Source organism: Sparus aurata, chromosome 8, assembly GCF_900880675.1.
Source record: "Sparus aurata chromosome 8, fSpaAur1.1, whole genome shotgun sequence".
NCBI classification, from domain to species: domain Eukaryota; kingdom Metazoa; phylum Chordata; class Actinopteri; order Spariformes; family Sparidae; genus Sparus; species Sparus aurata.
Genome location: NC_044194.1, coordinates 33,579,749 through 33,595,118, shown reverse-complemented (window position 1 = coordinate 33,595,118; position 15,370 = coordinate 33,579,749). Strand labels below are relative to the sequence as shown.

At 39.7% G+C, this 15,370-nt stretch overlaps 1 protein-coding gene across 3 annotated transcripts in view; it reads right to left on the bottom strand.

Annotated features, from left to right (window-relative positions):
* Nucleotides 1-2,154: 2,154 nt before the first annotated feature.
* Nucleotides 2,155-15,370, bottom strand: part of ano1b (anoctamin 1, calcium activated chloride channel b) — a 99,864-nt gene continuing 86,648 nt past the window's right edge. For all 3 annotated transcript variants that reach the window (XM_030426387.1, XM_030426388.1, XM_030426390.1), the window contains 6 exons: nt 13,484-13,626; nt 12,991-13,143; nt 12,816-12,868; nt 9,160-9,344; nt 3,949-4,054; nt 2,155-3,041 (listed from right to left, as the gene is read on the bottom strand). In XM_030426387.1, the coding sequence (XP_030282247.1) occupies nt 2,781-3,041; nt 3,949-4,054; nt 9,160-9,344; nt 12,816-12,868; nt 12,991-13,143; nt 13,484-13,626 (901 nt within the window). In that variant the 3' untranslated portion in view covers nt 2,155-2,780. The remainder of the gene's footprint in view (nt 3,042-3,948; nt 4,055-9,159; nt 9,345-12,815; nt 12,869-12,990; nt 13,144-13,483; nt 13,627-15,370) is intronic.

Genomic DNA, 15,370 nt, shown 5'->3' with positions numbered 1-15,370 from the left:
TATCAGCTCTGAAATCCAGAACAATCCAAAATCCAGCTGCTGACTCTGCGCTCCACTATCACACAACGGATCATATCACTCTCTCTTTCTCTCACTCAATATTGTTTTGTAGCATATAAATATCTAGTTTAAACAGATTTATTTATTTGCATAAACAAAATGCTTCTTGTTAATGAGGATCATCTCTCTCTCTCTCTCTCATGCTGTCCGCATGCTGCGCATCACTACCTGCGTCAATGTGTTACATCCAAATGAGTCAGAAGCAGCAGCCCGTAGACGTGGTCTTACATGAAGAAAATGAATTTTGGGCTGTTTGGGGTTTATATGTGTTTCAGAATTAATCTCAGCTTTAATATATAGACCCTAGTCAACATTCAAATGATAAACTGTGGTTAAGAAATTAGTTTAGTAAAGTTAGGTCGGAGGTTTTTCCTCCAACCTAACGTTACCTAAGGGTTGTAGCACCTGTTATTTAATAGAGCTGAATAGAGTTTATTGACAGAGAAGACAGATTTTGGTTGACAGAGGGAGATAGTTAGCTTGAAAAAAAATAAAAAATCCATGAGGAAAACATCGCCTGACTCTCCCTTTTTCAATAATTTCCAGTGAATAATATAAACATTTACGTAAGATTAAGATTTTTAAAGCTTGTATCATGAGGCGTCCCCCCCCCCACTGGCTGTCAATGGTTGGTGCCCCTGGGCACTTGCCCAATCCAGTCTATGGATAATCCGACCTTGCTACCTGTGTTATTGTTTGTATAGGAAAAAAAGGATCTGCCCATGACTAAATGAAAATGCCAAACTTATACATTGATATTTTTATGCAGATTCCTAAAAGATTAAAAACATTTATTTTATTTAAATGTGCTGGCCTGTTGGACACAACTGTAGTGCTACAGTCTGGGACATGTTCTGCTCCATTATTTATTTGAAAAAGTACAGAATCATATTCTATGCACAACCCAAAAATTGAACTAGTGAAGCAAAAATGCTTTAAACAAGTTATTGCAGCTCAAATATGAACTTTCACCCCATGTTTGACAGAATGTTTTATATTTTTGAATAAAAAGTGACAACCCTAGTGATCGTTGGTAGCTGCCGAAGTTATGCACAGTGTTTCTCATACATAGGCCAAATGTTCAGCTGTTCTAATTTAAACGTACTTACAATGTTAAAGTGAAATTCTTGCCAAAAAGCAACCGAGGCTTTATTTGTGATTGAATATGAGTCAAACCTTTGTGTAAATGCATAATTGCGATGAAAGAGGCACTTTTAAGATTTACTGTAGTTTTGTTTTCGGGCAAGCTAATTTTCAATGGAGTGCAGGGGCTATTTTTAAAAAACTCCTCCAATCTCCTAATCACACGTCATATGTACTTAAAGTACTTAAAGCCCTTATGCTGCCAGCAGAAAAAATGAGTTACCAGAGTGTTTATTTAAGCTGAGTTCAGATGATTTAAGGCTGTTGTGTTGACAGATTTGACCAATAAAGTCTCTTTGAGCTGAAGTTATAAATTGGCTGATAGCTGATGGGTATCTAAATCACTTGTTAATTGTACAATGTCAGCCTATTTTTTTTACTAGTTAAAATAAAACTTTAAAATTATGATGCACCTCATGCACTGCTCAGTCTCATAGATGAGTCTATAGTATTATACTGTTATAGAAGGCAGATAGTTGGTCTGGTGGTTTAACAACAAGAGGTTAAGAATGATTAAGAACAATGTTGCAGATTGATATGGGAAAAAATCACATGTCGAAATGAGAAATGCACATCAGGTGAATATGTGGGCAAGGTAACATTAAATATTACACTATAAAAAAATTGTGAAGATGGAAAAGGAAATGGATAAGTGGTTTATTGACCTGCAGAGGTTATGCCAGAACCACGTGGAAGTTTCATAGAAATGTTTGAAAGAAATTACCAGCTATTAAGTACTTATTAGAACAAATATGAAATAGCATAATATTTCTATTAAATTATATGGTCAATTTTGGGGTAGTTATTGTGGCAACTGTGGGGTACTTTCAAATAAATGTTAAATGTGTTACTTGAAACCTACCACGATTGACCATGAAATCTGCAACACAACACTCAAGTTATTATGTGTCACTCTATGCTTTGGGACAACCATACATTAACAGGAAAAAGTTTCATATTTACAATCATTCAGTTTATTGGCCTGCTGTGGGCAAGTAGTTGACAAGATCAGCATAAAATGAAGTGTTAATGATTTTTACTGGGGATAATATATTATTATATTATATTTCACAGACCTTTCTCAGGGTTACAATTTGTAATTGTCCTTGTTTAATAAAGGACTGCACCAAAGTTTAGATACATATAATTGAAATACAAAACAAAAATTCCAGGTTCAGCAACAAAAAAAAGAAGTTGAGTTTGTTGAGTACAGTTTTATTCTTATAGATATAGTCTGTCGTATGCTCATGTGGGATTTTCGTACACGTGGCAAAGTGGAGCATGTATTATTCTTGTACATATTCTCAAATCCTTGCACATTTACAGATTTATGTACACATTCACAACGTGTGACTGAGAACATATGTATGGACTGAGATAGTTTTACAACTCTCCATACACAATGCGACATAATTGGCCCCACACATTCACCTTTACTCTCCTCTCACCACGCTACCAGTTGTTGGAATGATCTGAATAAGAACATAAAATCAATTTAGGTTCGCCTGAGCAAGCACGGTGCTAGTAGTCTTTGGCTTGCTAACTAAGACTGAACTAAGAATGAATTGTTACAAGCATTAGAGGCTTTTAATGCTGTTGGTGTGCAGTCCAGAGCGTGGGTGTGCCACCATGCTGCTACTGTTGTTGTTGTTGCTCCGGCTGCAGTTCTCCTTGCCCCCTGTAGACAACCGGCTCTCAAGGATTTGAACCTTGCCCTGCTCTTCCTTCATGAAGAGGTCTACCAATAGAATCTTCTCCTTGTGGATCTGGAGGCTGATGTCTTTAGGGATGTCAGGTATTAACCAGTCAACTATGTCGCTCATCAGCATCACAACATTCTGGCAAAGAGAAATTGAGAGTTTAGTTAATTTTTTTATTTATGTATTTTTATTTATAACTGGCCATTGAAGTGAGGATGAGGTGAGCACTGTTGACTTGATTGTACTTTGCAACCTGACATGCTGGATGGCACATCATCCTATACACTGGACCTTTAAAACATACTGAACATACTGAAAATAGAAGGAATGGACTAAATAGTGTGTAATGCAAAACCCAAACACTGAAGCAGAAGTGAGGTATGATTTGCATTTCAAGTCATTCTGCCTTTCAATGTGCATAATAATTGGTGCATCTGTTAGTGATGGAGCGTTTGTCCTAGATTCCACCAGATACGTGTCCGCCACGCCAGCGGAGCTGATAGGTTTTGCTTTAGTTTATGTGTTAACTTCCACCAGGTCTGCTGCGCTGCGTATCAGCTCCGTCCCAGCTCCGTCAGTCCGAAGCCCTCCCACGAATACGCAGGACTTCTATTTCTGGCGGATGCCAGTGCACGACACACTCTGAGCAGACATTAAGTTACGCACTAAAACAATAATATTACTTCCGGTTAGTTTTTAAAATAAAACACTCCATGCTGACACCAGCACACAAATCTCAAAAAACAGACAAACACAAGCTCGTCTACTAATTCTTTGTTCGGAACGCTTCATGTTGTTGTTATTATAACACATATCGATAACTGCGGTCGTGAGTGATTATGTGATTATTGCGGGAACTCCTCGGTCTGGCAACTTACTCAAAACACAACCGGTGGGGGTTGCCGAATGGCGGGGCAAAACTGGATCGGAGCCGTAACGCAGCGGAAACGTTTCTAGTGGAATCTAAGAATGCAAAGTACAGTCTGACTTATCTGAATGTATAGCATTTGTAATCTGTTTGGTACTTATGAATGTTTCACCTTACCTGGAACACAATGACAAAAGCCAGTCGGACAGCGAGCACCGCCCAGAATTCCTTGGAGATCTCATATGGATTGGTTGACCAAGGAGGCTCTCTGTAGTCCTTATACCTTTAGAGATAAAAATACATTTTATTTGTCCTTCTTTTCAGTTCTAACATTTGTTTATAATCCAGCAACTCTCTTCTTAATGTAACATCATCTCCACTGCTAGCTGCAGGTGCCATTATGAGTTGAAGCTGGTGACTGAATCACTGTCTGATCTGTTACAAGAACGCAATGGGCTCCATTTTACTGTTGGCATTAAGCCAGCACTTGGGCTCATGCAGTGTTTATGCACATTTCTTCAGGGTGCAGATGGCAAGTTTCTTGTTAGATGTTGACATGTGGTAGCTGTAGAAATGATTGCAGAGAGCCATACATTCTGCAGCAGGAGGCAGTCGGGGACAGACGGTCAGGTCAAACAAGCACAACGCTTTCATTCAGGAGACCACGGTTTGTGTCCAGTGTGAAAGTGAAAGTCAGCGAAAGTCAGCGTGACTTCAAAGTGTATACACTTTAAGAGATGTCATAATTTTAACCCAAACCACATTGTTTACCTAAAAACCTAACCAAACAGCGAGCATACTACAAAGGTCATGTTGTTTTGGATAGGCTATATGTAGTAGTATATATGCTATATATATGTATATTTACACACAACACAAGACACATATGTGTATATGTACATACAAGTGTGTGGTTTCTTGACAATTAAATAAGTTAGCTAGTTTTGATGGCTCTTTTCTTAATTTATGTGACACTATAAATCAACATTATACAGAACATCATTAGTCCACAGTTGCACCAGTTTAACCTGTTCAACACAATATACATAAAGCTACTAACAGGAACTTTTATTTTTTTGTTGATTCTATTGGTCCCTTTGGATAAAAGATTAGAAAAGATTACACTGCTGACACAAGGTACACTTTGTTTCAGTGCTGTACCACAGACTGAAGAATAGCTTCTTTCCTTAGCCTGTGAAACTTCGCAAGCATTCTGCCAGCACAGTTTAACATCTGATTGTGTTAACTTCTAACTTTGGTCCGAATGCGTCCATGGTTACCAACATTTACCAACACCAATACAAAGAAAGCAGCAGACCTCTCCATAGCTTCCCTAAAACAGCATTCATTGTGAGCTAACAAGCTGAACTCTTTGAGCTGTGCATGTTCTGCTGTCACGTTAACCAGCTCAGTTTAGCTACGACACATATTGTGTTGCTTTGATTGGTTGTAGGTCTTTCCAATTGCATTTTAGAGGCATGCTGGTCTGCAAGTATTAATAATGGCCCTTCAAAACTGAAAATGAACCAAGAGGATCTGGACTATTTTGGATTGGTCTAGCGATGTCAGGCTAGTGAGATTGTATTTCAAGCGCTTGAAGTTCATCAAGGCCAAAATAATCATTATTTCTTCTCGTATGGCCTCAGCAACAAGGCCCAGGACCATCATTACATAGACTACTATCCTGCACCATAGACACAACCCGCTACATTAACAGTCTCCATGTGAACGTGTTTTGGATTATTATCTGCACATTGCACATGTTCCTAGTACTTCACTCTGTGAACTTTCTCACATACCTTAATCAAAATATTACACATTCCTTCCACTTTGTTTTGAACTGTGAACGGTTCTTTTTGTTAAAATAATATCTAATTAATGTATTTTTTTTCGTTTTTTTCAAATTTTTTATTGTAACTTTAGATAGATAGATAGATAGATAAATACTTTATTACAGTGATGTGCACAAGGGGGGGGCAGAGGGGGCGGTCGCGCTAAAAAAAACACGCGCTAAAGTGCCCTCTTGGGTGGAAAAAACACACTAAACTGCCCCCTTGGCTGGTTAAAACATGATAAACTGCCCTCTTGGGTGGCAAAAACGTGCGCTAAAGTGCCCTCTTGGGAGGCAAAAAGGCATGCTAAAGTGCCCACCTGGTTGGCAAAATACAACTGCCTTCTTGGGTGGCAAAAACGCGTGCTAAAGTGCCCTCTTGGGTGGCAAAAACGTGTGCTAAAGTGCCCTCTTGGGTGGCAAAAACACGTGCTAATGTGCCCTCTTGGGTGGCAAAAACACGTGCTAATGTGCCCTCTTGGGTGGCAAAAACGCATGCTAAAGTGCCCTCTTGGGAGGCAAAAACGTGTGCTAAAGTGCCCTCCTGGTTGGCAAAACACACTAAACTGCCCTCTTGGGTGGAACAAACACTAAACTGCCCTCTTGGCTGGTTAAAACATGATAAACTGTCCACTTGAGTGGCAAAAGGGCGTCTTTAAGTGCCCTCCTCATTGGCAAAACACACTAAACTGCCCTCTTAGGTGAAAATAAAAACTCTCTTAGGTGGTTAAAACAAGTTTAAGCGCACTCCCGGTTGGCAAAACATGATAACCTGCCCTCAAGTCTTGGGTGGTATAAACGCGTGCTTAAGTGCCCTCGTGGTTGGTTAAACACAAGTGCTTTTTTGGGTGGAAAAACACACTAAACTGCTGCCATTGGGTGGAGAATATTGATTCCAATTAAGGCATGCAAGCTTTCCCAGAGTCATTTTATGGTCTCAACAAGTTAAACCCTGTTTATGCTCAATATACTTTGTATGGCCATTAGACCATATTTTCTGTTTTTTTGAATTCATTAATTTATTTCTTTTTTGCAAACGGCTGATGGGCTAATAAACTTTCTAGATTTTATTTTCAAATTACAATTTAGGCTAGGTCAGTTAGATTCATTGTATTTAGTAAATGATGGAATTAATTGATAGCAGCTAGATAGATGGTAACTTAAGTTTTAAGAACACACTCCCGTTGTTAAAATAAGTCCATTCCATCCATTTAAGTATTCAATTTTAGACACACTCTCTCTGAAATGGTCACATGTCAGTGGGGACTTTATACTGACTGAGGTGCAACCCGGCATCCTACTGCTGTGTGAGGTAGGTAGCTAATATAGCAAGCTGTCTATTAAGTTACCAATTTTGCATTACTAAATACTAGTGTATGTAGCCTGGAAGTGCTATTATTAGGCAGATATGTCTATCACATGTTTAAGCCTAGGCTGAGGAGCTAGCCTAGCTAAGTCTTGCGGGAATAGCTTTTTAAAGCTAGCCAGTAAAATTAAAAGTGGGGTTAGCATTGCATATCAGGGTTTCCGCCAGGTTTAAGGTTGGCCCCCCCCCCGCCAGGCTAAGCATTTGGGATTTTTTATTCTATTTTAATTTTTAGAAATGCTTTTCCTTAAAATGCCTTTTGTAAGTGCACAGCTCAGTTGGAAACATATACAGTGGCTTGCAAAAGTATTCACCCCCCTTGAACTTTTCCACATTTTGTCACGTTACAACCACAATTGTAATTGTATTTTAATGGGATTTCATGTGATAGACCAACACAAATTGGTGCATAACTGTGAAGTGGAAGGAAAATGATACAAGGTTTTCAAACCTTTTCTAAAAATAGAAAACTGAAAAGTGTGGTGTGCAAAAGTATTCACCCCACTTTACTCTGATACACTTAAATAAAATCCAGTGCAACCAATTGCCTTCAGAAGTCACCTAATTAGTAAATGGAGTCCACCTGTGTGTAATCTAATCTCAGTGTAAATACAGCTGATCTGTGAAGGCCTCAGAGGTTTGTTAGAGAACATTGTTGAACAAACAGCATCATGAAGCCCAAGAAACACACCAGAAATGTCAGGGATAAAGTTGAGGAGAAGTTTAAAGCATGGTTAGGATATGAAAAAATATCCCAAGCTTTGAACATCTCACAGAGCACTGTTCAATCCATGGGATGGGAAGATGGATGGAGCCAAATACAGGACAATCTTGGAAGAAAACCTGTTAGAGTCTGCAAAAGACTTGAGACTGGGGTGGAGGTTCACCTTCCAGCAGGACAACAAGCCTAAACATACAGCCAGAGCTACAATGGAATGGTTTAGATCAAAGAATATTCATATGTTAGAACGACCCAGTCAAAGTCCAGACCTAAATCCAAGTGAGAATCTTTGGCAAGACTTGAAAATTGCTGTTCACAGACACTCTCCATCCAATCAGACTACGCTTGAGATATTTTGCAAGAAGGAATGGGCAAATATTTCAGTCTCTATATGTGCATCGCTGGTAGAGACTTACCCCAAAAGACGTGCAGCTGTCATTGCAGGGAAAGGTGGTTCTACAAAGTATTGACTCAGGGGGGTGAATACTTTTGCACACCACACTTTTCTGTTTTATATTTTTAAAAATGTTTAAAAACCATGTATCATTTTCCTTCCACTTCACAATTTTGCACCACTTTGTGTTGGTCCATCACATAAAACCCCATTAAAATGCATTTACATTTGTGGTTGTAACATGACAAAATGTGGAAAAGTTCAAGGGGGTGAATACTTTTGCAAACCACTGTATGTCCATGCTTCATCATAGTTTGTTTCTTTTGAGGTGTCAAATAAATGTTTTAAATGTGTATTGTTCCCTGTTTTTTTATCACAGAGCCCTATTGGGTGAAGAAAACACACTAAACTCCAGAAGACTATTAAGACCAAGAAATACTTTGAAACATTACTGTTGCAATGACTTTTATGTTGGGCCCCTTTTTGATCTATATTGAGCCAGAAGTATATCTCACAGAACCAGTTTGGATTATCTGGTGCTAATATGGTGTTAAAATGCACTACAGGAAATGGCATCTACTTAATTGAACATTTTCTGGGGGAGGACCCCCAGACCCCCTAGGGTTTTATTTCCTTCATACATCTATGTCTCTGTGTGTTCTTCACAGTCCAATGTTGAATCTACACAGTTCTCGTGGATGCTGATCCTAACTACAAATTAGCTTGAGTAGTCTGTCTAGTTAGTCTGTTTTAAGGCTATATAATGTGCCATTTGTATAACATATGAACATGTCTAAAGTGCCCTCGGCAACACACAGAACTTAGTGCCCTCTTCAGTGGCAAAAACCCGCTGCATGTGCCCTTTTTTTTCTTTTCGCCCCTGCCCTTCAAATAGTCTGTGCACGCCACTGCTTTATTGTCATTACATATCAAAATACAACAAAACTTTGGCATCAGTATCCTAAAAAGATATGTATGTAATAATGGTCAACAATATAACAGAAAAATATTATTTCTCTGTTGTGGTACAATAATTTGGTGATTACTGATCTCCTAAACTGAGATTGATTTCCCACCTGCAGATCTCAATGGGGTAGCCGAGTTGCAATGGCTCCTGGGTTTCTTTGCCTTCCTGGAAGTGGCTGACATTGAAATAGGACAGCGTATGGTTGACAAATCCATGCATGGAGCCATCAGGGCTGTACATGTACTGGTAGACCATTCGAGGGATGAAGTCTGAAGTAAAGGAGATGACAAATGCCTAGAAATTGGGGTTGGGGAGGTGGTGTGTGTGGAGGGGTAGGGGTGGAGTTCAGAGATTAGGGACAAAAATAGGAGTTAGTCTAATGTGAATGAATATGTCATATTGCATGAGTAAACAAGACAGTGTGTAATGTAACAACATACAGCGTCAACCTAATGTACCCACAGTGGTAACACATAAAAGTGTCAGGCATGTTCACTGCACTTTGGTTTCTGCAGCAAACATGTAAAATGCTCCAGCCACATAAAATCCAATATGTTTTTTTTTTTCTGCTAGTCGAAAAGTGGCACCTTCATGTGTGCAGTGAGGTGTCCTGAAGCAGTATCAATTATCTGACTAACATACAGGGGCTGTGCTGGATAAACAATCATAATCTGCCCACCGGATTGCACGTGTTATGATCTATTAGAACACAGCAGTAGACAGTATCACCTGTCATGGAATTATTGAGTTTGAGTTAATTCCTTGCTGAACAACCACCAATGCTGATGAAAATCTGTCTCATGTGAATGCAGAGATATTCACAGACGAGGTAATGTTTTAGTCTGATTACATTTTAGCTTGAGTAAAATTGTTGATTTCTCTGGTTTGAACATTGTTGGAAACATTTTGAATAATGTTATAACACATCTCAAAAACATATAGAACAAAGGTCATGTTATTTTTTGACATTTTAATGTCATCAAATTCAGTAGCCAACAGCATCAGTAGCCCACAGCTTACAATGATTGCTGGTTAACAGGTAGTATTAATGAGCTGCAGGTTCACTATTTCTTTATAGGTAGGATAAGTTTATACCAGGATACCATATAGTGCATTATTTTTCGCCAACCTGCAGCAGCTCCCATCTTCATCTCACCTACAGTTTTGAATGTTAAATGATCTTCAGTCCATGTGTGCTCTAAAGTCTCACACTTAAATGTATTCTTTTACAGTAATTGATTGATAACCATCAACATCAAATACTTTTACCTTTGTGTCTGTTGATAGATTTAAATAATTAACGTGTTGTACATGCTGCCAACAAGTGTGCTGGATTTTAAAGGGGTTTGAGGTCTCTGAGGTGCAGGCACCTCACTTCACTGATATCACTGATATTTGGTCTACACCAATGGTGTTCTGGTGGATTGAATCACCCACTGTAGAGCCTTCCTGTCCTGGGCCATGATGAACCATGCCAGACTGTGATGTTTCCAGTCAGGATGCTTTCTGTTGATACTCTCTGTAAGTTAGTTCTAGGCACCTAGTGCACTGATGTAGACAGGGGTGTGTCTTTGCCTCCTTTTATCTAAAGTCAACATCAGCTCCTTTGTTTTGCTAAAGCTGAGCAGTAGATTTGTCTCTGTGCACCCCTCTGACAGATTGTTGATTTCCTCCTGATATGAATACTCATCAATGTGGTGGTCTCCTCCTCATACTACACAATAGAGCTCTCCTGATGTCTGGGAGTGCAGTCATGGGTGTAAAGTGTGAATGGGGGGGGGTGAGCACACAGTCCTGGGGGGATCCAGTGTAGAGCACTAACGTAGAGGAGGTGTGACTGCAAATCTAAACTCTCTGGGGTCTGCTTGTGAGGAAGTCCAATATCAAGTTGCAAAGTATTGTACTTAAGCCCAGAATGTTTACTTTTCCGATCAGCTTCATGGAGACTGTGTTGAATGCTGAGCTGAAGTCAACAAACTGCATCCTGATGTAGCTGTTCTTATTCCCCATGAACACTGTGTGAAGACTGAGTGGAGGGCAGTAGATATGGCATCTAATATCTCAGTTTTTTTTCTTGATATCAGTTGTCAGGTCATGTGAAGATTTATTAATTCTAATATACACTATATTGCCAAAAGTATTCGCTCACCTGCCTTGACTCGCATATGAATTTAAGTGACATACCATTCTTAATCCATAGGGTTTAATATGATGTCTGTCCACCCTTTGCAGCTACAACAGCTTCAGCTCTTCTGGGAAGGCTTTCTACAAGGTTTAGGAGTGCGTTTACGGGAAAATTTTGACCATTCTTCCAGAAGTGCATTTGTGAGGTCACACACTGATGTTGAACAGAAAGGCCTGGCTCTCATTCTCCGCTCTAATTCCTCTCAAAGGTGTTTTATCGGGTTGAGGTCAGGACTCTGTTGCAGGCCAGTCAAGTTCATCCACACCAAACTCTCTCATCCATGTCTTTATGGACCTTGCTTTGTGCACTGGTACATGGTCATGTTGGAACAGGAAGAGGCCATCCCCAAACTGTTTCCGAAAAGTTGAGAGTATGGAATTGTCCAACATCTCTTGATATGTTGAAGCATTCAGAGTTCCTTTCACTGGAACAAAGGGGCCAAGCCCAGCTCCTGAAATCAACCCCACACCATAATCCCCCCTCTACCAAACTTTACACTTGGCACAATGCAGTCAGACAAGTACCGTTCTCCTGGCAACTGCCAAACCCAGACTCGTCTATCAGATTGCCAGATGGAGAAGCGCGATTAGTCACTCCAGAGAACGCGTCTCCACTGCTCTAGAGTCCAGGGTGGCTTCCTTTACACCACTGCGTCTGATGCTTTGCATTGCACTTGCCAATGTATGGCTTGGATGCAGCTGTTTAGGCATGGAAACCCATTCCATGAAGCTCTCTACACGCTGTTATTGAGCTAATCTGAAGGCCACATGAAGTTTGGAGGTCTGTAGAGATTGACTCTGCAGAAAGTTGGCAACCTCTGCGCACTATACGCCTCACTGACCCCGCTCCGTCATTTTATAAGGCCTACCACTTCGTGGCTGAGTTGCTGTTGTTCCCAATCGCTTCCACTTTGTTAAAATACCAATGACAGCTGACTGTGGAATATTTAGGAGTGAGGAAATTTCACAACTGGACTTGTTGCACAGGTGGCATTCTATCACAGTACCAAGCTCATTCAGCTTCTGAGAGCGACCCATTCTTTCACAAATGTTTGTAGAAACAGTCTGCATTCCTAGGTTCTTGCTGTAGCCATGGACGTGATTGGAACACCTGATTTCAATTATTTGGATGGGTAAGTGAATACTGTTGTCAATATAGTGTATGACATGCTGTATACAAGACAGGATTCTGTAGAGTGTAGAATTTTTTCCCTTTTGGTTTCAGGTTTTTAATTTCCACAGTTCCTTATTTTGGGCAGTGTTTCATGCTCTTCAGTTCATGTTTACTGTGTACTTTTTCTCCTCTTTTGTATACTTTCTTCATTGAATTTGTCTGGATATCTTATTTGCAAATCATAAATTTGTTCCTTTTACTAGTATGTCCCTTGTTCTGTATACCTACCTGGGGGGTATGTTTACAGTTTGCATGAAGATGTGAATGTAAATGCCCTCAAATCAAATTCTGCATCTATTCCTTTTAACCGCATTGTTTCAGAATCCAATATAATGGGGTATAGAGTTGACAAGAATACATACAGACTGCACAATGCATACAAATGAATAAATTCATCTTTTACTTACATTAATGATGACGGCCACTTTTGCTACCCCTCTTAGTATGTTGTACCATATACCTGTAGACACAAAAATATGTATCAGCAGAAACATTTGACAAGATCTAACTGTATTCCTTTACTATGGGGTACCTTCATGCATTTTATGGCTTAAAAACTACAGCATGTTGAATATAACCCACCAATGTCTTTAGCTCTTGCTGCCACTGGTCTCCGCAACTCAGTAACAAATTTCTTGGCATCAAGTCGTATTTCGATGATGTTGTTGAGCAGAGCAAAGAGAGGAGCCAGAGGAAAGGATGCCACAAACAATGTAACAAAACCAAACTGGATGACTGGACAAACAAGAAGACAAAATAATATATTAGAAAGATATCATTACTTACTCTCAGCCTGATGATCAGCATATGATTTCTGATGATGAGCATGGTCCGCCTCATTTAATTACTTTACTAAGTGAGTAGATATAATGCAATGTAAATCAATATGATGTGATGAATTGCATTCAGTCTCATCACATATAAGGTTCACTGTGGTTTTGTTATTCACTTTTAGGTGATGCCCAGGGAATGTGTATCAACACAAGATTTTGTGTGTTTGCTTCTGTTTTTGTCTGATTCTGAGGACACGATGCAGTGTGTGTATGTGTGTGTAGTCATTGTGTGTGGCACTGACTCATTTCCATGTATTCAGGTGTTAACCCAGCAAATGGTTCCAGAAAGTGGTCAGTTTCATATCTCCGCAGCTTCTTTTGCCTCTCTTCTTCTTGAAAGGCCCCTTGCTTTGATTGAATGTAGCGAATCAGCTTCTTCAGCTTGCTGACAAATGCACACACAAACCACACCCACACAGGTACCCCAACACACACGCATGTGCACACACACGCACACGTGCACACACACACACACACACACACACACACACAAAATGTGAGAAACAGAAGCATGCACACAATTTCGCAACTGGTATGCTGCCATTCTTACATGCTAATGATGGATGGTTTGTATTCATACATTCATCCAGTATTGTTCTGTTATTGAAATCAGCTTTTTTTTTTCTTTTTGCTCATAGGGGGTCATAATAACTGTTGTTTTTTTTAACTGTAGGCATGGTAACCTAATCTGACCATTTATCCATATCCTATGTTTCTCAAAAACAGACATTCTGGTTGATTTTCTAGCCGCAAGACGAGTGGCGTGCACAGACTTTTTGAAGGGCAGGGGCGAAAAGAAAAAAAAGGGCACATACAGCACGTTTTTGCCACTGAAGAGGGCACTAAGTTCTGTGTGTTGCCGAGGGCACTTTAGACATGTTCATCTGTTATACAAATGGCACATTATATAGCCTTAAAACAGACTAACTAGACAGACTACTCAAGCTAATTTGTAGTTAGGATCAGCATCCACGAGAACTGTGTTGATTCAACATTGGACTGTGAAGAACACACAGAGACATGGATGTATGAAGGAAATAAAACCCTAGGGGGTCTGGCGGTCCTCCCCCAGAACATTTTCAATTAAGTAGATGCCATTTCCTGTAGTGCATTTTAACACCATATTAGCACCAGATAATCCAAACTGGTTCTGTGAGATATACTTCTGGCTCAATATAGATCAAAAAGGGGCCCAACATAAAAGTCATTGCAAAATTATTCACCCCATTGAACTTTTCCACATTTTGTAATGTTACAACCACAAATGTAAATGCATTTTAATGGGGTTTTATGTGATAGACCAACACAAAGTGGTGCAAAATTGTGAGGTGGAAGGAAAACGATACATGGTTTTTAAACATTTTTAAAAATATAAAAATCACCCCCCTGAGTCAGTACTTTGTAGAACCACCTTTCCCTGCAATGACAGCTGCACGTCTTTTGGGGTAAGTCTCTACCAGCGATGCACATATAGAGACTGAAATATTTGCCCATTCCTTCTTGCAAAATAGCTCAAGCGTAGTCTGATTGGATGGAGAGTGTCTGTGAACAGCAATTTTCAAGTCTTGCCAAAGATTCTCACTTGGATTTAGGTCTGGACTTTGACTGGGCCGTTCTAACATATGAATATTCTTTGATCTAAACCATTCCATTGTAGCTCTGGCTGTATGTTTAGGCTTGTTGTCCTGCTGGAAGGTAAACCTCCGCCCCAGTCTCAAGTCTTTTGCAGACTCTAACAGGTTTTCTTCCAAGATTGTCCTGTATTTGGCTCCATCCATCTTCCCATCCCATGGATTGAACAGTGCTCTGTGAGATGTTCAAAGCTTGGAATATTTCTTCATATCCTAACCATGCTTTAAACTTCTCCACAACTTTATCCCTGACCTGTCTGGTGTGTTTCTTGGGCTTAATGATGCTGTTTGTTCAACAATGTTCTCTAACAAACCTCTGAGGCCTTCACAGATCAGCTGTATTTACACTGAGATTAGATTACACACAGGTGGACTCCATTTACTAATTAGGTGACTTCTGAAGGCAATTGGTTGCACTGGATTTTATTTAAGTGTATCAGAGTAAAGTGGGGTGAATACTTTTGCACACCACACTTTTCAGTTTTCTATTTAAAAAAA